The sequence below is a fragment of the Benincasa hispida genome, chromosome 3, assembly GCF_009727055.1.
Source record: "Benincasa hispida cultivar B227 chromosome 3, ASM972705v1, whole genome shotgun sequence".
Lineage (NCBI taxonomy): Eukaryota > Viridiplantae > Streptophyta > Magnoliopsida > Cucurbitales > Cucurbitaceae > Benincasa > Benincasa hispida.
In genome coordinates, this window is record NC_052351.1 from 11497175 (window position 1) to 11523169 (window position 25995).

The window sequence follows — 25995 nt, forward strand, 5'->3', positions numbered from 1 at the left end:
TCAACCCCAATAATTAATAACTACATAGTGGGTCGCATCCAATAGTGTTACCAGAATAAAGTACCCAACCTTATTCGTTTACTATAGACTGTTTTGGCTATTTACTCAAACTTGATCCATCTTTTTGTCTCCACATAAAGTTCAAGTATTCATATAATAACCATGGTTATTAGTGTTTGGATTGGTGTCCTAATTCTTTCAGAGTCTCGTAATTTGTAAACTGTACACATTGTTATGAATAAAATAAGAGTTATTTTATTTGGCATTTACTCATATCCAATAAACAAAGCTCCATGGTTACTGTATGTAAACTTAAGCATGTATATGAGATATACAAGTGGATCATGCCTTAAGTGATAACCTAAATAGGTCTGTAGTATAAGGATTAAAGAGGGATACCTGATCATGGTGACACTACGGATATGGCCCACTTTGCAAAGGTTTGCAAGTGTTGTGAACTATTATAGATGGTAGATCCTGATCACTCATGTGGAGACATGCGAACGGGGGTGTCCTATACAAATAGTTTGTATAAGACTGGACCACGAGATGACTAGTCTCTTTATATAACGTCGTTGATACTTGAGACTTACATCTCACCTAAATGACCATAGGTGACATAACCTCAATCCTGAGTGTTTTGGGAACTCCTGCCTTTGAGGGCAGTCCTTTGATTAGTATGGGTGAGAGTGGTCACATTTCCAACTCAACATGTCTACCTTTTTGGTGATTTTTCTGATTTGGGAGTTGGAAACTCAGTTACACAAAATGGAATACACTTCTTCCTCGAAGTAGGGGTAAGTAGATAGATTGCTCCCTTAAGGGTTGATTTCGGGTCTTGAACATAGTGGCCACAGCTTCTCTTTAGAAGAGAAAACTCAGTCATAGTAGGACTATGACTTATGTTCATTAGAGGGATCAGTGGTATTTAAGGAGTTAGATGTAACTACAAGGGCATAACAGTTCTTGGCCCAGCTGTACCTACGAGCGATCTGTGAAGGGTTATCGCATTGTTGATTGGTTGATATGGACACATAATATATCTGTAGTAAGGAGAGTGCAGCTACCGGTCTTTAATGAAGTGTCTGGTAGTTAACGGATGGTGGATCCCATGACTAAAGAGTTTAGTCAGTTATTCACATACCGTTAGAGCTTCAAGCTACAGGTCCATAAGGTCCCCTTGGTAGCTCAATGGATTCAAGTTGAGAATCAGTTCTTGGTGTTGATTTGAAATGATCAAATTAACAAAAGGTAATTTGATTATATATGATACAATCGGTGTGATGTATGAGATACATCGAGTGGAGGATTAATATAAATGAGATTTACATTAAGTACCATGAAATAGAAAGAAAAAAAACTATGATTTATATGTTTCATGAGATGAAATATTAAAACTATAGGTTATAAATATATTATGGTAAGTTGGTTATAAATAGACACCAATTGAAGATACCAATTGGTAACCTGGCTCTGATACCAATTGAAGGATCTCTTACCGAAGAGTTCCATGAGCGCGTTGGGATCGCTCCGATCTCACCGTGACCGAAATACACATTATACATTCAAACGCACAGTTATGCAAACTAACTGTCAATTAAAGGCATGTTTTGAACAAGAAATAACAAGGGAGAGAGTGCCATACCAGTTGAAGATAGTCTTCAAATGTCGGAACTCAACGCAGCGGAAACCTCCACCCAATCGTCAACGTAGCAGCATGCGAAAACTCACGACCGTAATGGGGACGACACCACCAGAAAAAAGCCCTCGCGTATTCTCGGAGTGAGAACCCAAAGCGTGGTCTTTGGTGAATTTGGTAGAGGAAGGAGGAAGCACGGATCGTGTAGGCGATAAGCAAGTGGGAGCGAAAAAGGTGTTATGTATAGCACGATGTTTATCGTTTAGGAGAAACTACACGATCGTGTAGATTTTACAGAATGATTGTTTAGGAAATGGTATACGATCGTTTAGCAAACTTGGCATACATTACGATCATTTGGGGAAGCTATCCGATCGTGTAGGAACTAGTGTGCGATCGTTTAGGTGGAGTGTGACTATCGCATAGGCTCTCAAAATACTTAAGCGGTCGATTACTTTTCACCAGTGCGATCTCTATTTCTTTTTGGACGAACGATTCAAAATGAAAACCATTTTCATTTTAATTCATCGGTTACAATAACCAACGCTGCCCCACTAACCCATGTCCGAAACGTGAAAAATTGGATTAAATCTCGGATGGAAATTTCTTTTAACTATATCTCTTGGTATAATTAACCAATTAATTAATAATAAATATAATCATATTATATTTTTATCCTATAGTTTGATATTACATATCTACTATAGTATTTCCTCCTCTACTTGATATAAATTATATTTATATCTAATTTCCTCCAAAATAATGTATCTCATACATTTAGCCAATTATATCATATATAATTAACCAGTCCAATTATATCATATATAATCGAACTTCATCTTGTCAATTTGAACATTTCAAATTAACCCAAACATTAATTCTCGACTTTATCCAAGCTACCCAGGAGACCTAATGGACATGTGGCTCAAAGCTCCAACGGTCCATGAATAGTGGCTAAACTCTTTAGCCACGAGATCCCCCATCCGTTAACTGTCAGGCATTCTACTAAAGACCAACAGTTGAACTCTTCTTACCATAGATATATTTCTATGTCCATCGGATATAACCAATCATGAGTATGATGACCCTTCATAGATGCTCGCAAGTACAGTTAGGCCAAATTACCGTTTTGCCCATGTAGTTACATCTCACTTCTTAAGTACCACTGATTCCTCTAATGAATAATACAACATAGTCCAACTATGTGTGAACACCTCTTGGGCCAAGAGAAGGTGTGTGGCGCCACATCATTTCAAGCCCTGGAATCAGCCCTTAAAGGAGCTATCTTACTACTTACTCCTGCCTCGAGAAAAGGGTGAATTCCATCTTGTGTAGTTTGAGTTCCCAGCTCCTAAATCAGACGAATCCCCAAAATGGTAGGTTTGAATCGGCGACCTGGCCACTCGCACCCATACAAATCAAAGGATCGCCCTCAATGGCAGAAGTTCCCAACTCACTCAAGATTGAGGTCATGTTACCTATGTCATCCTAGTAAGTGAAGTCTCTGTCATGAATGGTATTATACAACGAGACGTTAACACTTCGTGGTCAGGTCTTATACAAACTCTTTGTATAGGATGCCTCCGCTCGCATCTCCCCAACATGAATGATCAGGATCAGACCATCTGTGATAAGTCACAATACTTATGACCATTCCACAAAGCGGGTCGCATCCGTACCATTACCAGGATAAGGTTTCCCTATTATATCCATATATTACAGACCATTTTGGTTATCACTCAAGGACATGATCCACTTGTATGTCACCACATACATGCTTGAGTCATATACAGATAACCAGATATTTTATGTTTATTGGTTTGTGGTAAAGCAAATAAAGCAAGCAACTGAGCAAAAATACAAGATGTGAAGTAAATATCATATATTAACAACACAAGCGTTCGTATAAACTGTTTACAAACTACAGGACACGAGACTTTAGGGCATCAATCCCAACAATATTTATAATAAATTTAATTATTGGATAGTTATATATTTTTCTCTAATAACCAATTGAGTGGGAGATTATTGGTAGTTTTATGGTAACCGTGAGATAAAAGGAAAAATGTTTTCCTAATTTTAGAGGTTGTTGTGAGAGTTGCTATTGTCGAAAAATCACTCACAGTATGTTGTCAAGTGAATAGGATTCACTAAACGATAGCTAAAGAGAGATTAAACATCGTGGAGTGACACTACACGATAGTTCACTCAGTTGGTCGTCTTCTAAATGATCGCAGAGCATTTGCTAAACGATTGGACATTCGTCTATACAATAGACATTTGTCTTCTCCCACTTGCTCAATCGTTTACACGATTGTTACTCCCCCAGTCTCTTCCTCTAACCAAGTCCACACAGAGCTCACACTTCTGGATTCTCACACCAAAAATACCAAGGTAGCCATTGTGGTGGTGTCTTACTTAACTTGACATAGTTCAAGGTTTTTGGAGGTCGTTCGGTGGGATCGTGATCTTGGAGATCATTGTGTTCGTGGTTGCTATTGATTGTGCAGTGTTGCGGTCGTTGTGTTCGAGCGTTCGTGTGTTGTAGTCTTGGAGATTGAATGAGCATTCGTGATTGTGTTTGTTATTTCGTAATGTAAAGCATTATTGTAAAGCATGTTGTAATTTAGTATTATGCATGACCAGTTAGTTTCCGTTTCTTGACTGTAATTGTGTTTGTTCAATTTCGAATGGAATTTAGAACAATCATTCCGCTGCTCATGGAAATCCTCATGTCTAATTTCCTTCACTTAGTTTATTGGATTTAGTCTTTACAAGTGTAATTTACAAATTCAGTAACAACTTTATTGAATAAATGTTGAATAACATTTTTATTAATAATAGAAAATATTTAATTCTACAAATTGTGAGTTCTAGGACATACAACCTAACAATTGAAACATTTATCAAATCATAATCAGGGTTTTGAAATTAAAGCTAAAATCACAAAATACATCACGTAAAAACCCTGAAATAAACATCATCAGCATCTTTTCTGGAAAACAACTCCACCGCCTGAACATGTAGGAGAACCCTTTTATTCAATCCCCAATAACCTTAGTTGAGAGAGAGCCATTTTGCTCGATCTCATCAACTTCAATAACATAGTAATATGTGCATGTAGAACTAAACTGGATCCTAACCATCTTACCATATCTTTGGTGTCAAGGATCCCTAGTATAATTGAAATCTGGGTACCTTACCATACCTTCGATACCAACATTGGAGTAGGATTCATACAGGGCACAAAACATTAATGCACATGGCAGAATATACATTCATTTAAAACATTCCTTATGGTTTCATATCAACGCATGGTGCCATGTAAAACACTATGCATGTTATAAAATTCCTTAATAAAATTGTATCAAGCTATAAAACATGGCATAGGCTTACTGAAAACACATGCTAAATTCATAGATAGCCCTCTCATTTGAAAAATGGATCATGCGATCAATATTCATTAAAGCATGCGTCTATTAAAACATATTATGAAAACTTCATGTAAATTGCCTATGTGATAAGACATTCATAAAAACTATATTTGGGAAACATTTATTAAAACTTGTCACTCAGTGTCTTAAGCTACTTATCCAATGAGTGTGTAAGCCTTTCCTACTTGCGTCTACCCTGTAATAAGAATAGGTCTCTTGGTTAGTTACATTAACTCCCTTTTGAGCTTAACATAATACTTAACTTAACATTATTGCATATCTGCATCGCATCATTGTTGAGTTCATCGCATCCCTTAAACTTAGCCAGCTATCGTACCTCTTTTCTGACTAGAGACTGTCTACCCTCTCTATGGGTGTTCTGTGTCGTACAGACACACCGTTCTGTGCCTATGCATCAAACAACCCTCACGTGCCTTACTTCATGCCTATATGTGATGTCGCACACCTTGACAAGCCAGCTGCTTGCTTACTCTTCGTATGTCATTGTCTGCTTATTCATCCATAACATTAATTCAGATTTCAACTTTTAAAACTTCATAATTCTATTTCTGCCATTTATTAACTAAATCTCATTTTAATAAAACTTGCTTAGAAATTCTTAGCTCTCTCACCTTAGAATTTGAATATTAAATCCTTTTGATTCAGTTGGAAAAACTTCTCGAAACTCCTTAAACTTGGTCAGAATTTCTTTAGCACCTTTAATGCCTCAACAAACACTCACACTTCTCTTGGGCGTAAGGAAATTTGGCAAAACAGTCTCCTTCTTTACTAAGCCTATTCATACTTAGGATTTGCATGGTAAGTTTGCTTAATTAAGTGTCACTTGTCCATTAATCCTTAGTTAACCCTCTCTAAGGTTGCCACTTAGCCCACTAACAAGTTATTAAGGCTGAAATCCTCAACTTATCTTCACCGCGTGAGGCTTGCGATCACTTAGGCTCCTTCATTACTTTATCACGTAATCAGGTCATTGTCATACTGTCTCATCTTGGACATCCTTAGTAAGCCTTGCGTGAATAACCGACCCTTATCCATTTCCATAACCTACTTCATACTTGACTATTATTTTGGCCACATGGTAATAAGAAACTAATCGCATACCACTTTGTCTCGCTTTAGCGAATGTCTTACTCAGTCCTTAACTTAACTTCCTTCATGAACTTCTCAAGACCCCACAGCCACTCTTAGACGTAGTTCCTTTTCTTCCTTAAACACTTGGCTGCATGTCATTTGGAAGAGTTGGTCACATGAACTGACATGATTTCATTGCATGGCATCTTTGTTTTTCCACTAGTATTAACTCTTCCTTATTCACCTAAGAGTTTAATCCTTCCATACTTAGAATATTTTACTGCCTTCTAAAGTACCCAAGAGTCATATTTTTAACACTTAGAAAAAATTTTCCCCTTAACAACACCTACATGTTCATCATATTTTCACAACATTATACTAGTGCTATCATCATGAATGCTTAGAATATTTTCTTATTTAAACCTTACATAAATACATGCTAGGCCTTCCTATGTTATGACTAATACAAACACCTTAGATACATGCTTACAAAAGCTTAAACATACAATTATGAGAGCTTAAACATTATTAGCTAGTAAAACAAGTTTAGGGGTTTACAGTTAGTGCTGCTCTCGGGCTATGTACATCGCATGTTGTGAGCCTCGAGTTCACATTTTATGTCTATGTTTTGGTGTTCTCTTGAGATCACCACTTATGCTTATGACTGTGACCCTCCGGGATCATTGCTTATAAAAGAGTGTCTTTGGATTTGTCACTTATATTTACACCTATGCCTATGCCTACGATGTGCGATGTAAACTTGACTCTTGAAATCAGGATTAACTGCTTACCTAGGGTGCTTAGTAGTGGGTCGCTTACTAGGTATTTTCATCCTCATTCCTTTTTCTTCCTGTTTTTCAGGTAAAGGTAAAGATAGATCGACCAATGACCAGAGGAATCTGTAATCCGGCCACTCGGACTTGACATCGCTTCCATTCTTTCTTAATTTGGTTTAGGAGTCTAGCATTTAAAATTCTTGGTTGATTCATTTATTCAATTGTTAGTTTACTTATTTGCTTAATTCATTTTAAATTAGAGTCGGGGTATCCGAATGATGTTTTCAGGATTTTATTATTTTAGAGCTTCATATAATAATGTAAAAGTTTTATTTCTTTTATTAAATTTTTCTTCAAGAAATATTATCAAGTCTATACATGCATATAGTAGTGTCCTAGAAGTATAATAGAAAGTCGGTTTGTTACAACATCTGCATCTAACACAAATCACGAAAAATAGGACAACTACAAAATTATATTACGAGGGACAAGCAATGAAACCACTCAAAATAAGGAATAGAAATAAGGAAAGATTGTTGCTCCTCTAATAATGCCTTAGCTGCAAGAGAATGCGCCAACACATTTTAACAGTGACAAATATGAGAGAAAGGGACCTAGATCACTACCCAAAACCTCAATAAATAAAGAAACTTCATAAATATCCACCACAACATTATTCAACAAGTTGATGACTTCCAAATAGTCTGATCCACACAAGAGATTTGAGTTATTGATTCGATTCTTAAACCTACATATTAATATTTAATAAAATTGATTCCAAAATTCCATGGCCCCAAAACCATTATATGGATGTGTGTTCATTTGCTTGCGCCAGAAATGGTCAACCTTTTTCTACTTTTTTTGACTAATAATCCTTTTTCTTTTTCAATTGCAACCACTCACAAATATATTGGAACCAATTATTTGAGTGTGGATTAGAAAAATGAAAAAATATATATATATATATATATATAAATAGAGGGTTGGCTTTGCCTTGCCTCTTTAAGTCTGCAAAGGACATGCTTTCCCATGGGATCTTCAAAAGTGAGATTCCAAATTCCCAAAACCACCATTACACATTTTAATTCATTCCTTTTTCTTTAGTGCAACTTAATTCTTTCTTTCATATCCTTATGTAAATAAAAATCCACTTGTTTATAGAATTTTTTTTAGAGGTATACTTTTAGATTTGTAAAAATAATGAAGTTTGTCTCATATTTTAAAAATAATGACGTATGATTCTCTGTCATTGTCAATGCATATTAAAAACAAATTAATTATCCATATTTCTGTTTTTCATTTTTTTTTTACAAAATCTCATCTTTTTAAAATGTGAAATTATGAATGAGATCTATGGTTAAGAATTTAAATCTTCCTTTTTCTATTTTACATATTTTCAAAATAAACAAAAGAAGGAGACAAAAGGTGATAGTGATGGCATGTGAATGTGAGAATAGATTTATAGAATAAAAAGGACCACAAATATTTAACAAAAAATTGTGACCTTACGATGCCTTAAAGACGCTTAAACCACATGCCATATATTGTTATTTTGTGAGAGGAAAATTAATTCTTTTGGAGGGGAAAAATATTAAAGACAATTAATATGAGGTTTAAGGTGAAATAGCCCCATTCATGTGATCGCATATTATGGATGAAAATTGGGAAACGACCCAATATTTTAAATCTTGTTTGTTAATCATCGAGGTCAGGTTGGATAACCATTTCATTTTAAAAAATTAACCTTATTTTCTCCTCATTTCTTATAAAGATTTTCATCTTTCTTAAGTTAAATTTTTAGTTAAATTTCAAAAACAAAAACAATTTTTTAAAAGCCACTTTTTTTAGTTTTCAAAATTTGGCTTTGTTTTTTATACCATTGATAAAAAGTAGATAACAAAAGAAAAAATTTAGAGGTGACAGTATAAGTTTAGGGCCCATTTGATAATATTCTTGTTTCTTGTTTCCCCTTTTTATTTCTCATTTTTTAAGAATCTGACTTGTTTGATAATTGTTCTCGTTTCTTATTTATAAAATTTGAGAAACGATTCTAAAAATGGGATCAAATTTGAGGGACTACAAAAAGTAGTTTCTTACTATTCCGTTTCTACTTTATACAATACTATTTCTTTTATTTCTAAAAGGTCATTCTTAGCTTGTTGGTAGTCATGTGTTCCTAAACAACCTTTTCACCCCTTGGTTATCTATTTAACTCCTAAGTTAGGTACATTTATTTTTTTTTTCTTTTATATTTATTTTCATCTTTTATATTTTTTATATTTTCTTTATTAATTTTGTCATTTGCAAAAAATAATTCTATATTTTATTTTGAATTTGAATTTTAGAATTCTTCCTTATTTAGATTTATATATTATTTTAACTTTCAATATGTATGTTAATTTTGTATTTCAAAGTTCAACTCCCAAAATGTGCATTTTTATTTTATTTTATTTTATTTTTTCTTTTATATTTATATTCATATTTTATATTTTATTTATTAATTTTTCTATTTATAAAATGATTATTCTATATTTATATTTTATTTTATTTTTAATTTTAAAGTTCTCCATATGTAGATTTATATATTATTTTAATTTTCAATATCTATATTAATTTTGTTTTATATTTCAAAGTTCAACTCCCAAGATGTTCACTCTTCTTTTGTTTCGTTATTCTTTTATATTTATTTCTATCTTCTATATTTTATTTATTTTCTTTATTAATTTTACTATTTACAAAAAAAATTATGCTATATTTTTGTTTTATTTTTATTTTCAATTTTAAAATTCTTTTATATATTATTTTAATTTTGGATGTGTATTTTTTTTATATTTCAACTTGAGTATCATTTTTTTTTACAATATGCATGTGTATATAATATTTTAGTATACTTGAAACCGAGTAGAATTTTATAATATATAAATTTTGTTGACTATGACATTCATTTAATATAAATTTTGCTGACTATGACATTCATTTAACTAACTTTAATATTTTACAACCACAATATCTACATAATAATGTAATTAAGTTAGATTTAGTTCAACATCATTTAAGATAAATGACTCGAGTTAGAGATCGTAATCAAATTTGGGTAACATATGAAAGATAAAATACAACTTTTTCATTATAGTTAATTGTCATTGAGACTTACTCGTATTAAATGACATAAACTTTTGATAATATCTTTTTCGATGTTTAATGCATGACATGTGTTTTATCAAAAAAAAAAAAAAAAAAGAAGAAGAAATAATTATCTAACAAATTTCTATTTCTATTTTTTTTTCAAGAAATAGGAAATAATAATAGTTATCAAATATATTCCTGATTCGTATTCTCATAAAAGAGGAAACATAAACAAGTAACAGAGAACGAGAAACAGGAAACAAGAAACGGGAATGTCATCAAAAACAAAAACAAAAAACAAAATGATTAACTAACGGAACCTTAGTTTTGGTTTTTAGTTTTTGAAAATTAAGTCAATAGACACTACTTCCACCTCAAAAATTTTTCATTTATTATCTACTTTTACTAATAGTTTAAAAAATCAAACCAAAATTTGAAAACTAAAAAAGAAACTTTTAAAAACTTGTTTTTGGAATTTAGCTAAGAATTCAACGACTATACTTAAGGTGCAAATCATTATTAAAAAAAGAAAAAGAAGAAGAAGAAAATAACTTTAATTTTTAAAAGTCAAACCAAAAAACGAAATTATTATGAAATGGGACTTAAAAATTACAACTAAGTTTATCCATGGAACCAGAATGATATGTTTTGGGATGATTTTTCCTTGAAGACTTTTTTTAGTTTGTTGGAGAGGTTTGTTCATTCCTAAAATAATTTGTTTGTCTAAAAGAAAAATAATAATAATAGTAATTAAAATTGAAGCGATGGAAAATATATCTTTGCTGGAACCTTTTGTTGGTTTAATTGTTCTTTCGCTATCCCTACAATTTAACTAAATTTTAATTCTGACTTAAAATTTAGGTAAATATTTATTTACACATTTAATTTTGAATTTGTATCAATTTAAACCTAAAATTAATAATTGTATCGATTTAAACTCTGGACTTTTATAAGTGTATCAATTTAAACTCCAAACTAATAATTGTATCAATTTAAACCCTGAATTTTTACAAGTGTATTAATTTAAATCTTGAAATTTCATATGTGTATAAAAAACGCTCCACTATGTTTTATTTGGATATATTTATGAAAGTTTAGGATTTAAATTGATATACTTATGATAGTTCAGGGTTTAAATTGATATAATTATTAGTTTGAGATCTAAATTGATAGACTTATGAAAGTTCAGGATTTAAATTGATACAACCTCCAAAGTTCATGATCATAAATTGATATTTGTCTTAAAATTTATTTGTGAAACTCCAACTTTTATAAGCATTGCTTTTGGTTTCGCCTCAACTATCTCATATTAATGAAGATAGTTGTCCTCACTTATATATATACATGATCTTCCCTTATCTAGTCAATATGAGACTTTGATTGCATTTCCAATAATCTTCCCCTCGAACAAAGAACCACCGAGTCTCCCCTCAAACAGTCATCCATTTGTCTAACTCTTATCTAGGTTAACTTTCCTTCACTAGAGCACACCACCTATCTCATAGAGTTCCAACCATAGATCATACCATGACTACCCTTGAGGCACCTACTGTATCATTTTTTTGACACCTGAAGATCCTACCGACATGACTAAATCAAAGGCATGACTCTGATACCATTTGCTGAGAAAAAAACACTCAATACTACCAGGAGATAAAAAGAAAAATAACAGAGAAATTAAAATAAAACAATAATACTAGAAAATACAAGAATTTATGTAAAAAAACTCCAAACTCAGATAAAGACTACGACCCTAGAAATAAATTACTATGTTAAATTTGTTACAATTACACATAATAATAATTCTCTCTCGATTCCAATTATACGAACACTCTCAAAACTTTTGCACTACTCACATCCTTTAATCCCGCTCTCAAACAAGATAATACAAAAGAAAACTTAACTAAAATCCGCACATCTAAACTTAAAGTGTTGTACTTTTTTTTTTAAAAGTGTTTCTAATGGATATAATTTGAAACCATAGACATATATAGACTTTTTTAAATGTTTGAAATCTATTACTTCCTTGAACTTTTTTAATGTTAAGACAACTGTACTTTCAATATTTTGTTAAACTTAAAAGAATTTAGTTTTTAATGATTAAATCTAGATGTCATTTTCTTTTCTCCTTTTGTTTAGTAGAAAAATGTGAGCTAAGACTTAAACTTCTAAACTAAAAAATTAGAAATTTCTTCTTCCTTAAAACTAACAATGTTGTAATTGATACACACCATCTCTGTTAAAGTTAGGAAGTTAGTTGAAATAATCATAAGTCATACCCACTTATTTTTTAGGATTAGAAAAAAAAAAAAAAAAAAGAGTTGCCTTAAAATTTTCTGCGTAATAATGATTAAAAAAAAACAAAAAGTTTCACGGCCAACTAAAAAAAAAGAATTTTATAAAATTTAAAAGAAAAATAAATACGAGGAATTTGATCGCCATGGAATCTATATTTGTTTATTTTTAGGACAAGATTCTTTTTAGATTAGTCCAAAATATTTGGTGGCCATTTTTTAAAAGACAAATTTGTATTATATTTTTTAAAAAAACGAAAAATGCCTTTTATACTATATTTATTTATTTCGAATCGTTGTTGGATTATCTTATTGTTATTATTATTAGTAGTAGTACTATATAATATTCGGTATTAGCCATTTTTTGAGAAATATAATTTTCATTTTCTTTCACACACAATTTGGTTTCTTATGATTAAAGTTTTTTTTTTTCTACCATACGTGTCGAAAACAAATCTTTTAACATTATATTAATGATACAAACATTTATGTTGGTCGAACTATACATATTTTGATAATTAACTACTTGATTTTTGAAAATTAAATTTATGAATATTATTATTGTATATTTTTAGTTAGGGTATCTACTTTATTCAAATATTTTAAACACAATGGTTTGTAATTATTGTAATGTTGACCTGTGTGTTCATGTTTGCTAATGTGGTAGATTATCCTTCTTGGTTCATAAATTTTAATTTGTAATAAAAAAAAATTAATATAATACAAGTTGAATTTAAAAATTTTTAAAATAAATTTAAAATATTTACTTTTATTTTTAATAATATTAAGAATTCAAATGTTTCCTAAAGTAAAATTTTTAACTAATAAGGTGAATGTTTTTTTTTTTTTTTTAATATTATTGTTTTCGAATTCGACTATAAATTTCAATGTTTACCTAAGGAAATCTGATAATTATTACATAAAATTGTTAGAAAAGAAGAACCATTTTCAAAAGCTAAAAAAACAAAATAATTAGTGTTAATTATCAGATTTCATGTTTTATCACTCATAATTCAAGATTGTTTTATTATCATCACATTGACACTTTTTTTTAATGGATAATGACATATTTTAATGTTAGTTGATTGTATTTTTCTTTTTAAAAAAAGATACTTCAAAAACATTAACCACAATTCCAATCCTCTTTCATCCTAAGAGGACAACCATCCAAAGAACCCAACAACCTAAGAAACCTCAAACTCTTTCCCAGATGAAGACCCACTCAAAGCAACAACCCTCTCCAACTCAATACTAACCCGTACAATGCGATGTGCAATAAAATTACTGGAACAATTACAAAAAGAAAAATAAATTTGTCTGAAGCTTTGGCCTATTATAAAAATATCATCCATAATATTACAAATTTCAGTAAAATCACTCATTGATTGTAATATATTTAAGAGTTAACCAAATTTGAATTCTTTGAAACTATCAAATGGGATTAAAAACAAAATATCATCACAATGTTAGTTAATTGATTATGTTTTAGAGTAAAAAAGGAAATACGCCATTTTCTAGTAGAGTAAAATTCAATTTAGGAACCATTTGAGAGATTTAATGCCATAAAAATTGTTTCTATAAATTTTCATTAAAATAAGAGGAATATATATAATTTTAATTTTTATATTAAAATTAAATACAATCATCTAAAAGAAATGTGTTTTTTCCATGTGAATTTTGTAATTTCAACGTTCAGTCAACTCATCTCAAAATAAATAAATATTTTTAAAAATTAATCAAATCATACGAATTTAAACTTTTAAAATTATAAAAATAAAGTTGAAATAGAATTAAAAAAACCAATTGAAACTTTTATAACAAAGTTGAAATAGGATTAAATTGAAACTTTTAATAGTATGAAAATTAAATTGAAAATCTACTCAAATTGATCAAAATTTTATATTAACCTTATGTTTGCACATCGGGTTAAATCTTAAAATCTTGATTTCTAATATTTTAAAGAACAAATATCAAGGAATTATNTATATTTAAAGAAAAAAGAGGATTAGAATAAACAATTATCATCGTACGACAAAATTTTAAAACTATTTTAGTTTTCGTAAAGCAAAACATTAAAAAATCATTGAGAGTAAAAAAAAAAAACAATTTTTAAATGGGAGGCTTGACCATATGGACTCCGGCCTCCGGGTTGAAGTACGTGACGAAAGCGCTGAGCGCCGCGCGTTTCGGGCAATTGATTTTAAACCAATAATAATCAGCCACGTAAGCAAAAAGGACGAGGCGGCTCTAATCCAAAATAGCGTCTAGGTTCAATGAACCATACGTCTTCCTCTCCGGACCATTGATATTTATCGTTCCATTTTTCTTTCAGTATCAAATTATCAATTCGGTCTGGAAGACAGAGAAACACAATTTTCTGAGAAAGAGCGTTCGAAGAAGAAGCTTTTAGAGCGAGTTCAATTCTACAATGGCGCTTGCTTCTTCTTCTTCTGCTTCTGCGATTACCGGTTCCAGCTTCTCTCGTTCCATTTCCACCTCTGAGCCTAAAGGTCCTTTTACTTTCTTCTTTTCCTCATCCATGTCTGTGATTTTATGTTTTAATTATGATTGGTTTCGAGGAAGCGTGTTGATGAATAGAAATCAATTTCTTCTGTATGTTTAATTAGTTTCGTTAATTCCTCTTATGGAAGCCATTATTTTGTCAAGCAATGGCTGTTTGTTCAATTCTAAATTTGCCTTTTCTTTTCTTGTATTTAAAGCTAAATGCGCAATGAGTCCACTCATCTTCCTTGGACACGAACAATTTTCGTTTGACCGTTTTAATTGGTTGCCCTTTTTGTTATGAAGGCTAGATTTTGTGTCGCCGTGTTGTAATTTTAGCTTTGAATTTCCATACTTCTCTTTAGGTGAATCAATTTTCAATTATTCTCTTCTACACTCAAGTCTGATGTGTTTGTTTGACCTTTGCAGCCCCGCAAATTGGTTCTGTTAGGTTGTTGAGTCGGCCTAATGTACCAGCTTCATCTGTGAATTATTCGCAAAGACGATGCTCTGTAGAGACTCTGCATGCCGAACCAAAACGGAACGACTCCGTTGCTCCTTTGGCAGCAACCTCCATTGCCCCTGGTGGGTCTTCATTCTCTTTGTTAATTTTCGTTAATTTTGACATTAGGTATTCTTGATGGTTTTACGAGAGTTTCTGTGTGGCAATTTGGTTTTGGTGGTGAAATTGATGTGTTTATACCTTCATTTCAGGGGTGGTTGAGGAGGAGGTTGAGAACTACGAGGGTTTGGCTAAAGACCTTGAAAATGCTTCACCCCTTGAAATTATGGACAAAGCCCTAGAGAAATTTGGCAATGATATTGCTATAGCTTTCAGGTAACACATCTGAACCGATCAATTTGGGAAAGTAAATGACTCTACTGGATGTGTATTCGTGATTCTTAATATTTTAAACACTGTACTTAAAAGTCGGTTTGGTCAAGTACTTTGAATCCAGTGCAAGCCCTTTTAGGAGGAATATATATATATATATATATATATATATATATATGTATATTTTATATGGAGGATTTTGTCGGAAGCATAATTTATTTTAAAGGAAATATGTTTTAAGAGGTAAGAGTATCAAATTTCCTCGGTCAACGGTGCTGATGATACTTCAACGATTTTCACCTTTTTCTTTATTTATATTATAAAAGAAATTATTCTTAGCCGCTGCCACGCCAAGAAGAGCAAGGGCTTGTATGGAACGAATTCTTTCAACGCTCACTTAGAAAGTCGATCCATATACAGGCTCTAAAACTCAGTCTCGTTTTTTATAAGCATACCATTACTTTATTATTCCCCCATCGAAACTATTCGAGATATCAAGACTCAAGAGTCAACTATATTGTTCTGTTCACTATGTAGACATGTTTAGAATTTGGAAACTAAGATTTTCATTTCCTTTCCTGTAGTGGTGCTGAAGATGTTGCTTTGATCGAGTATGCCCATTTAACTGGTCGACCATTTAGAGTTTTCAGCTTGGACACTGGAAGATTGAATCCGGAAACATATAAGTTTTTTGATGAAGTGGAAAAGCATTACGGTATCCATATTGAGTACATGTTCCCTGATGCTGTTGAAGTTCAAGCATTAGTCCGAAGCAAAGGGCTGTTTTCTTTTTACGAGGATGGGCACCAGGAATGCTGCCGTGTGCGCAAGGTGAGGCCTTTGAGAAGGGCCTTGAAGGGACTAAGAGCTTGGATCACTGGTCAAAGGAAAGACCAATCCCCCGGTACCAGGTCTGAAGTTCCTGTTGTGCAGGTGGACCCTGTTTTTGAAGGGCTAGATGGTGGCATTGGTAGCTTGGTCAAATGGAATCCGGTTGCTGATGTTGGCAGTAAAGATATATGGGACTTCTTACGATCCATGAATGTGCCTGTGAACACATTGCATTCACAAGGATACATTTCAATTGGGTGTGAACCATGCACGAGACCTGTTTTGCCATGGCAACATGAGAGGGAAGGAAGGTGGTGGTGGGAGGATGCGAAGGCCAAAGAATGTGGTCTGCACAAAGGAAATCTTAAGCAGGAAGATGCAGCCCAGGTTAATGGCAATGCAAATGGAGCTTCTACAGAAGCTGATATTTTTGAGTCTCAGAATTTGGTGAGATTGACTAGGGATGGAATAGAGAATTTGGCTAGGTTGGAGGGTAGAAAAGAACCATGGATTGTTGTTCTGTACGCACCATGGTGCCGCTTCTGTCAGGTAAGATACATTGTTTTAATATAATTGCAATTTTACATGTCATTTCACGATGAGAGTACCAATTTTGATTATGAGATTGCTTATAATTTCCATCTATTCAAATTGGGCAGGCAATGGAAGGTTCATATGTTGAATTAGCTGAGAAGCTAGCTGGGACAGGAGTGAAGGTTGGGAAGTTTAGAGCCGATGGCGATGAAAAAGAGTTTGCACAGCAGGAATTGCAGCTAGGTAGCTTCCCCACAATACTCTTCTTCCCTAAACATTCCTCTCGGCCGATCAAGTACCCATCTGAGAAGAGAGATGTTGACTCGCTTATGGCTTTTGTAAATGCTTTCCGATGATCGAACCAGAATGTTTCTGGAATACACCTATATACAAAAATGTGGCCAGCTCCAGGGAGTCAATTATACAGTTGACACAAGAAGCAGTCTAAATTTTCGCCTAATCTAGAGTATCGTTATTCTATGTAGATTTTGGGGTTTGGGTTAGCCGTATTTCATTACTATCTTAGTCAATATCCGTGTATGATTGATTGTTGTATTCAGATCAGCTAAGGATAAAGAATACGTTGTTTGTTATGAAATTCGGCTTTGATTAGTGGAATGCTTTGAGTATCACTTTTCAAGAACTTGGGAACCTTTAACAATACATTTGGCCCACATTGAAACCAATATCATTCACAAATGCTCAGGATTTCGCTCTAGCTTGTGCCTTTGGATTCGGATAAAATGGCATTGAATTAAAATCTTCAAGTGACTTCATGGAGTATCGGGAGCTTCCAATCTTAAATAATCGTATAAAATTCCACAGAGTGCATCTCCATTCCTTGCCTGTGTGAGAAATATGGAGTTATCTCCCTTAACAAGCATTGAAGATGGAATGTCGATACTGTAAATTCGGTACAGTCCATGAATCCCATGTCGACAAACTGTGTTATCCATTCCCAAATCCATCAGCTGGAAGACCAGAGACTGCTCCGACCCCTTTGAGTTGACATTAATCTGCAGGCATAAAATAAAACAAGAGCGAACCTTTTGAATGGACAATCAAGTATACTAAGTTCAATTTTCTCCAACATTTTCCTGTTTGTTTGTACCTTCAAGTTCGAGCGTGTTGCAGATGCAATGGCCAACCTCAGCCGGTAAGTTTCATTGGTTAAGGATGTCATGTTGAACTTAATAGTCCATGTTGTCGCAACATATTCACCATCTTCCCCTCTTCTACAGAATAGTATCACTCACCGTCAAGTGAATTTTCTAACGTTCATTTTGTAAATATATATGATGAGTTGCAAGTACAAACCTACAAACTTGAGCAAAGAACCAGTCTTTTTTCGGATTATTGATACCCACAGTGAAAACTTGGTCATTTATTGGATGTAAATCACTGTATCCCTCCCATAAACCATATTGCCTGAACCTGGATTTGGTACATGTCAGAGAGGGTATATAGCCTACTTCTTGCTAAGCAACCAAGTGAATTTTGATGTTTATTTTGCAGATGTTTGTCACCTAAAAGAAGGTTTTTGTTACTTACTTTTCTGGGCTGTGAAGGAATAACTTGTTGACATACATCGGATTCACATCAGGAACATAGAAGCTATTAGCTGTACGGTCTGGAAAACCAATCTCCCATAAAGTAGGACCATCTCTGAGGGGACTATAGGTCAGAATGCCAAGATGGGTATAAGATCCTGATAAATATCAACCATCAGAACTAGTTGAAGAAGTTGCATTTGACTTCAACATTAGAAACAGATAAACTTCATTGAAGAAGAGCAAAAAGACCTGCAGATACTGTTACTAGTGACTTGTGAAGATAATCACCAATGAACCCAGGTACCCAACCATGAAGTCCATAGACTCCAGGAATAATGTTTCTGATAGTGAAATCTCCATTGGAATCTGTTTTTACCCAAAACTGATATTCCTGGAGTCACACAAATATCCTTACTATTAAGAAGTTATGAAGTAAAAGTTATTGAATTCGATGGATTGAAGTTGATCAGAGTAACAAGTGTATGAAAGGCTCTGTCCCAGGAGAGCTAAGAAAAAGCTTTCACCTTGCTTTCTGTTTGCCAGGCACCTTCTTTTCTAGCAGCGGATAAACCAATATGCGCATCTCTCGCAGGGATGGGGGAACTTGAAATAAATCTAGAGAGTGGAAGAGAGAGAAACTTTCTTATCTTACCAGACACTTTAAGGACAATTACAATTCTTTAGAAATGGGGAACATTTTTACCTGTCTTGGACTAGTAGTCTTCCTGAAATTGAACCACGTTCATTTGCCATTAAATAAAAAGATGAAGAGACAAAATTGTACGGCCATGCTGTTTCCTCTAGCATTCTCTATATCATGAATCAAGTGAAATATTAATCCCACATATCTGCCACTAAGCCTCTCGACTTGTACTAGCAGAATCACAATAAATGAGGAAGCAAAATCATATCATGATCTTGTAATCTTCAAAAATCATATAATCTTCAGGTTTCCACAAGAAAGTACAGAATTTGAAGGGGATGTATGGTTCGGTAGCTAATGGTGTTTTTTAAGCCTATGTCATGAGAAAGTGGATCAATTTACTGCAAGATGTTGAAGAGTGCAGGGTACAGGTCGGGAGAAAGTTGGATTTCAAGCAACTACCTGTTCTTTTGCATCTATCCATAAATTGTGTGCCTCTGATACGTCTGAGGTGGAGTTAAGGTATACAAGAATAGGACCAAAGACCTTTCTCCATGTCTGTCCCTCCTTAATATGTGTGAGTATATCTTCTCCAATGTAATGGGTTCCATGAAACATCTGTTGCATCAAAGATTTCTTTTATACCGAATTCTAAAGACATATAATTCGTGATTTAAGTCGAGTTGGGTAGAGGAAAAATAATTACAGCAAGACATGTAGGACCAGTATGGACTGTCAGATTTTGCTTTGTAGGACCTCCATTTCGGAACTCATGGCTTGGAAAAACTATCCAAAAACCTATGTTGTTTGGGCTGGAACTTATCCATCCATGAACTCCTCCATCTTTGTTATCCATGGAGTATTGGTACTTATCATCTACCTGCATATAGTCCTTATGTTTATGGAAATCATTTTGTCTTTGCAGGTAAATCAAATAATTAAGGCTTGCATTCTCACCTCTCCTTTCAGATCAGGATTAATGGGATTTACAAGCAGAACTGACTCTGGTACAATTAGTTGTTCACCTCTGCCTGGATGCAAATCCTCTGGCATTGGCATTATTCTTTGCTTCTCATCTGAAATTGCCATGTAGTGGAACCTAATTTGACCATAAATTGGTGAGGCAAACGGTAGAAGAAGGAAAAGGAAAAAGGAGGAAACAGCAAATTGTACTCTAGCTAGCCATGCATAGGCTGGGGAAGAAGATTATTTACTTCTCTTGTCGCAGTTTGAACACCATTCTTGTCTGAGCAAGATCGAAAGCCCGACATTCTGACGGGTGCTCGTAGATTGCATAGCAATAGAAGCCTGGAATACCAGTCCTCATTATGTACCTAGAGGACAAATCAGAAGCCTGTGAAATTCAGCAGAATTTAGATCTTATTTCAAGGTAAAAGGGAGGACCGAATGAATGTACAACCTTATGTCCACACCAAGTGGAAGTTTGTTGCCTCGAGTTGATGGGTCAAGAACTTTCCTGAATGATATTTCGATCGTGTCATCACTTGTGTTGATGACATTGAATTCAGATCCCTTAAGCCTACAAATTAATGGATTCAAGAGTTAGAGGAAATACTATAGTCATCCTCAGGCTTGAGAACATGATATATTTAAAACTTATCGTTTCAATCGACAACTTCTAAGGAGGGCTTGCATAGACAAACTTTTTCTGGTTCATAGACCTATTTTCCTATGTTTTGAGGACTGCCAAACTGCTCAAGTTTCAAAATTTAACTTAATCTACCAGTCTAATGAAAGGCAGCATACAATTGGTATCTGTCCTTGCCTCCAGGCCAACTCCAGTTGATATCCCAATATCTGCACACAGGAAATAAGTCAAAAGTAGTCACATGAAATCCTGTTTGATCTACTATTTCGTCGTTGACGTTACCCTCTTTTAGATTCACTTGATTTCACATCTAACAGATTGTCCAGGCCTCCATACATGATGCCACTTACATACCCTTGGGGGTTTGATATTGTCACCTTCAACAATCCATTGTCCAATACAACCTGCAAATCATCACAACACACATGGATTACAGAAAACTCGATCACAAGGAAATAAGAGTCATAGCGCTCCAAACTAACATGGGAGCCTTGATTTTGCACGCTCAGCTTCTTCTTCCCCATTGTAGAAGCTCAGTTTTCTTACCATCTTTCTGATCTTCTTTCGTATATATTGTAGGTTATGATTAATTAGCTTGTGCAAATGATGTGGATTATAGCTGGTCGTTGGTTACTAAGAGCATCAGAAGATTTGTATACGTCATTTCTTGTTTGCATCACCATTAATTTATGAACTACAACTAACAGATTAAGCCTTGGAAAAAACTCTTCAAAGAACTTTGCGTTATTAGAACTGAGTACTTTCCTGGTCATCTGTCTTGTCGACATATGGTGTTCGGTAGTACAAAGAATTAGTAGTCACCCAACAAAATATAACATCCATTAGAGAATATAGAAATGATTCAATATGAAAGTCCATATATAATTGAAATCATAATGTAGTGCTCATTTCAATTAATTTCTCGAGAGTAGAAGGCATATTCTTGATTTTGAACCCATTTGAAAAGCATAGGATAGTGAATACTGAGATATAAATGTAATTTTGATTCTTGATCTTCTAAAGAATTTGTAATTTTCAAATTTCTAGGGTTTTCATATGAAGATGCTTTCATCAAACTTCAATTCTTCTTTACTAAATCAGTGTGGACAAACATTAAAAGGAAAAAAATTGAAATCTTTTGAAGTGGGTTAAAGCCTTACTTCTCTGATTTGTGCAGAAATTGCTCTTCCTTGTACAGAAATCTCCCATCAGGCTACTTGGATTTACTTGCTTCACATTTTCAGGAATGATCGTCCCTGTGAATTGAATGAATTGGGTTCAGCTTTTGAAAGGTTTCCTACAAGTCCAACTCCGCCATAATTCCTTTGCTTAGGATTCCACTTCTGTTTCTCTGCTTCTGCCAATGCCCAGTTTCAGAGAATATTCTCCAATTCGAACCCCTCTTTGCCCATAGAGGCCGAGCACCAACTCTGACGCCCACATTTCCTTTTTCTCCCCAATTTGTTCGCGTCTGTGGAATAGAAATTCCAAATATTAAGCTTATGTTTACAGCTGCTTACAGCTTACTTTTACGCTACTCCAATGGGAGTCTCCCCAATCCAAGCCCACTGCGGGCGTTCCTGACCAACGTGTTACTGTGCGAGGAAATTCTGACATGCTATTTGCTAAGCACGAGCTGCGTGTCGAACACACGGTTGCGTCGAGGTTTTCAAGGCCCACTGCGCATAAAATGTCCGACGAAAAGTCGCAACCAGAATTATGAGGTTCGCTTTCAACAGGAGCTTTTGGTATGTTTCCTTAAGGACATGCATTGCTTTCGTCATATATCCAAATTTCCCCCATTTGATTCTTCATTCCAGACTCCTCTCTGTTGCTTAAATGTTTAAGTATCATCATTTTGTTTAAACAAACACACTCAAGTAATACTACAGAGTAAAGTAAAAAGCCATTAGAATTCTGAGTTTGATTACTGTGAAATGAAATTACTTGAAACGGTGTTGGGGATATAGCATGCAGCCATATGATTGGGGTGATTTGGGTTTGTTACATTCCCACTGCTTTTTTTGTAATTTGATGCCAAAGGAATGTCTGAAAAAAGGACCAAAAGAATGTCCAAAATGAAGAAATCATATCCCCAAAGAAAATTGAGGACAACTTTTTCAGTTTTTTCACCCATCTGTTTTCACCCAATCATAGATACATTTGAATAAATAGCAAGCCAGAAATTCTGCCCCTCAAAACTTTCCATTTCCCAATCAAACACAATGGAGACTAAACTGTCCCTACTGAGTTGCGAAAAGCAGCACAAAAGGCCAAACGAATGAAACAGAATCTCACATATACTATTTATTATCTTCTACTGTATCATTCTCTCTCTAAGTGGCATAAGCCATAAAGTAGGTTTGATTTGAACTGAACTGGGTTCTCTTTTTAAGGGTCTTTATCCACGTCCCTTTAAGACAAAGCATTATCATAAATCATTATTCATCAACATGAGGGTTTCTAGGAAGAGAGTATCCAGTAGTTTCCATGACATCAACTTCAAATCCCCCATGGTTAGGCCTTATGTTCGCTCCAAAATGCCCAGATTAAGATGGACTCCTGATCTCCATCGCTGCTTTGTTCATGCAGTTGAACGCTTAGGTGGAGAAGAGAGTAAGCTTAAGCTATATACCATTATGCATCTTTATCATTTTCCCTTCTTTTCTAGTCTCTTGATATATACAAATGAACCATATTTTGGTGTTACTAATTTGCAGGGGCTACTCCAAAGATGGTATTGCAGATAATGAATGTGAATGGTCTCACTATATCTCACGTGAAAAGCCATCTACAGGTGCAGATTAGTAGCTTTTTATAATTCATTTTTACCCTTTTTCCCTCTCTTCTGTTAGTATTGGCAGCTTATGAACGTTTTTAATTAGTTTAATAATGCTTAGGTTTGCCATGGACAGATGTACAGGAGCTCAAAACAGGAGCAAGTAGCGCCTCAAGGTTCTACAATATTCTTATATTTCTTATCACAACCGCTGTTTGTGTATTTTCAAGCTTTCATTCATGAACCAACGTAAAACAGCTTTTGATCACCCTGGTCATATCTTTAAGCCTAAAACTGGCGCCTTAGTTAAAAACTGCTAATATAACTTAATATATATGCTCCCTTCTTGTGTGGCAGCAAAAAACCTTAAAAATGACGAGGCTCCGGGATATCAACTTCCAGACCATCTCCATGGAAGTTGCTTTATTGATCAAAAACTCGCTTGGTTCGTGATTCTCTCCTATTCTTCATTATTATAATCGACCAATGACATGTTTGAGCATGATTCTAAAACGTTAAAATCACTTCTGTCATTTTTAAAATACTTTTAATCATTTAAAACCATTTTTTATAGTATAGAAACTGCATTCAAAAGTGCAAAATTAAACATTAAATTGATTTTGAGAGATTAAAGGTATATTTTGGAATGACTTTAAACATGATAAAAATTATTTTAACCATTTAAAAATCACTCCCGAATATACACTAAAAAGTCTAACATATAATAACCAAAGGTCTAAGAAAAGTTTAAAGAAAAGAAACACACACTAGATATGCCATGACAAGCAATAATATAATATATACTAAAGTTCCAAAATAAAGTATATGCTCAAAAGTATTATTTTATCATCTCGTGCATATATATATATACACGATGAACAGGATTTACAACTTTACAAAGAGGAAAGTATTGTGTTGTTGTTAGGAAGATAAGGGGCGGAAGAGTAGATATATGCTTTTTTTGGGCATTAGATTGATTGTTGATAGAGAAAGTTTTCTCTCCAGGAAAGAGAAGCGAGAGATGACGAAGGAACAAAGAAAGTGCAAAGAGAAGAAACCAAATTCTTACCTCATTTTCAAGGACATAAACAAACGGTGCACTGTTCAAGTACTCTTCTCTATCTCTCTTTCTGTACTCTCTCTCTCTCTCAGATTGACGTTCAAGATTCTTGGTTAAAACAAATGAGGTTTCTATTCAGTAACCATTTGGTTATTGAAATATGGATTTGTTGTTATTTACGATTTTTTGGTCTAAGGTTTAGAGGGGTGTCATATAAAAATTCTTTGATCCTATTAGTGCCCCAGTGTCTGATATACCTCTCCAATAATAAAATTGTTTTCTCCCTCTGTTCATGGATGTAGCTAAAACACTATTAGTGAACCTCATAAATCTCTATATCATTTTCTTCATGTTCTTATTCTTCTCGTGTCGATTTAGTTTCTGTCGAGACGAAATTAGTTTTCATCTTTCCTAAGGAACCTTTTGAAGGCATAAGATAGATCAATAATTATATGTTATTTATTTGTTTGTTAGGAGGAAGATTGCTTTGGGAGTAGTTTGAAGAAGATGCATCAAGATTTGAGAAAGTTGGATGATAATAAGAGTGTAGAGAGAGGTGGTGGTGATGATGAAACAATGTCACTGTGTTTGAGCTTAAAGAGTTTGCAGCCATTGATACAGAGTAAACCTGGGAATTCTGATGTCAATGACGTGTCACTTGAGCTTAGTCTTGCTTGAACACTCTGCCACTGCTGCAATTCAAAATAATGAAATCAAACTCAATATTAAACATATATGATATAACTCATTAATAATGACGTCTTCCTATCTCATCACTTGCTTATTTCATGAAAATCATTCTAGAATTCCAGTTTCTGAAGACTTAAGAGTTCCTTAGTTTCGCTCAAATTTATTTATACTACTACTATATACGAACAATAAAAAGTAAGAAATAAGAATCATCCCCTCGTACGAGTTTTTTTTTTTTTCCCCCATAACTTTATGCAAATTTATGCATGTGAATTTTGGATGCATATGTCACGCGACACTTATGCTTTTTAGTCGACCAGCAAAGTTGGCCCTCTTAAAAGTTTGGATTTCGGAATTTATGTATGGAAGTTTTATTTTATGTTTTTTCTTTTTAGGGGAAATATATTATTCCTTACTTTTCATGTCTTTTTTCAGAATATATACCGACATTGATATGTGGAATATTTGAAAATTGTGTTTTAACAAATATATATATATATATATATATATATATGAAAATTGTGAGGGTATAAAACTTTCATTATATATATGAGTGCATGTATTATGTTTTCTAAAAAGAACAAAGAAAAAAATGCAT

General features: G+C 33.7%; 3 protein-coding genes across 9 annotated transcripts; 2 read left to right on the forward strand and 1 right to left on the reverse strand.

The window, feature by feature from the left end:
- The first annotated feature begins 14685 nt into the window (after positions 1 to 14685).
- LOC120072791 (5'-adenylylsulfate reductase 1, chloroplastic-like) lies at positions 14686 to 17661 on the forward strand. Its single transcript, XM_039025292.1, has 5 exons — positions 14686 to 14871; positions 15293 to 15448; positions 15578 to 15701; positions 16283 to 17078; positions 17189 to 17661. Exons 1-5 carry the CDS (start codon positions 14790 to 14792, stop codon positions 17417 to 17419), a joined length of 1389 nt encoding a protein of 462 aa, XP_038881220.1. The 5' UTR covers positions 14686 to 14789; the 3' UTR covers positions 17420 to 17661.
- LOC120072790 (probable rhamnogalacturonate lyase B) lies at positions 17261 to 22339 on the reverse strand. 4 transcript variants are annotated; one of them, XM_039025289.1, is made up of 16 exons: positions 22029 to 22339; positions 21351 to 21641; positions 21151 to 21272; positions 21027 to 21077; positions 20680 to 20799; positions 20474 to 20593; positions 20217 to 20358; positions 19966 to 20139; positions 19722 to 19877; positions 19320 to 19426; positions 19141 to 19231; positions 18866 to 19007; positions 18615 to 18771; positions 18381 to 18497; positions 18175 to 18298; positions 17261 to 18079 (listed from the first exon to the last, which is right to left on the reverse strand). In XM_039025289.1, exons 2-16 carry the CDS (start codon positions 21390 to 21392, stop codon positions 17837 to 17839), a joined length of 1908 nt encoding a protein of 635 aa, XP_038881217.1. In that variant the 5' UTR covers positions 21393 to 21641; positions 22029 to 22339; the 3' UTR covers positions 17261 to 17836. The 4 variants fall into 4 exon arrangements, with proteins under 4 accessions (XP_038881217.1, XP_038881216.1, XP_038881218.1 ...); XM_039025288.1 differs by having other exon boundaries at positions 21151 to 21641; XM_039025290.1 differs by lacking the exon at positions 21351 to 21641 and having other exon boundaries at positions 17340 to 18079; positions 22029 to 22338.
- Positions 22340 to 22343: 4 nt separating this feature from the next.
- Positions 22344 to 25609, forward strand: LOC120072792 (putative Myb family transcription factor At1g14600). 4 transcript variants are annotated; one of them, XM_039025293.1, is made up of 7 exons: positions 22344 to 22616; positions 23265 to 23484; positions 23589 to 23665; positions 23769 to 23823; positions 24005 to 24092; positions 24653 to 24755; positions 25182 to 25609. In XM_039025293.1, exons 1-7 carry the CDS (start codon positions 22371 to 22373, stop codon positions 25383 to 25385), a joined length of 993 nt encoding a protein of 330 aa, XP_038881221.1. In that variant the 5' UTR covers positions 22344 to 22370; the 3' UTR covers positions 25386 to 25609. The 4 variants fall into 4 exon arrangements, with proteins under 4 accessions (XP_038881221.1, XP_038881222.1, XP_038881224.1 ...); XM_039025294.1 differs by having other exon boundaries at positions 23784 to 23823; XM_039025296.1 differs by having other exon boundaries at positions 22439 to 22616; positions 23390 to 23484.
- Positions 25610 to 25995: the final 386 nt, after the last annotated feature.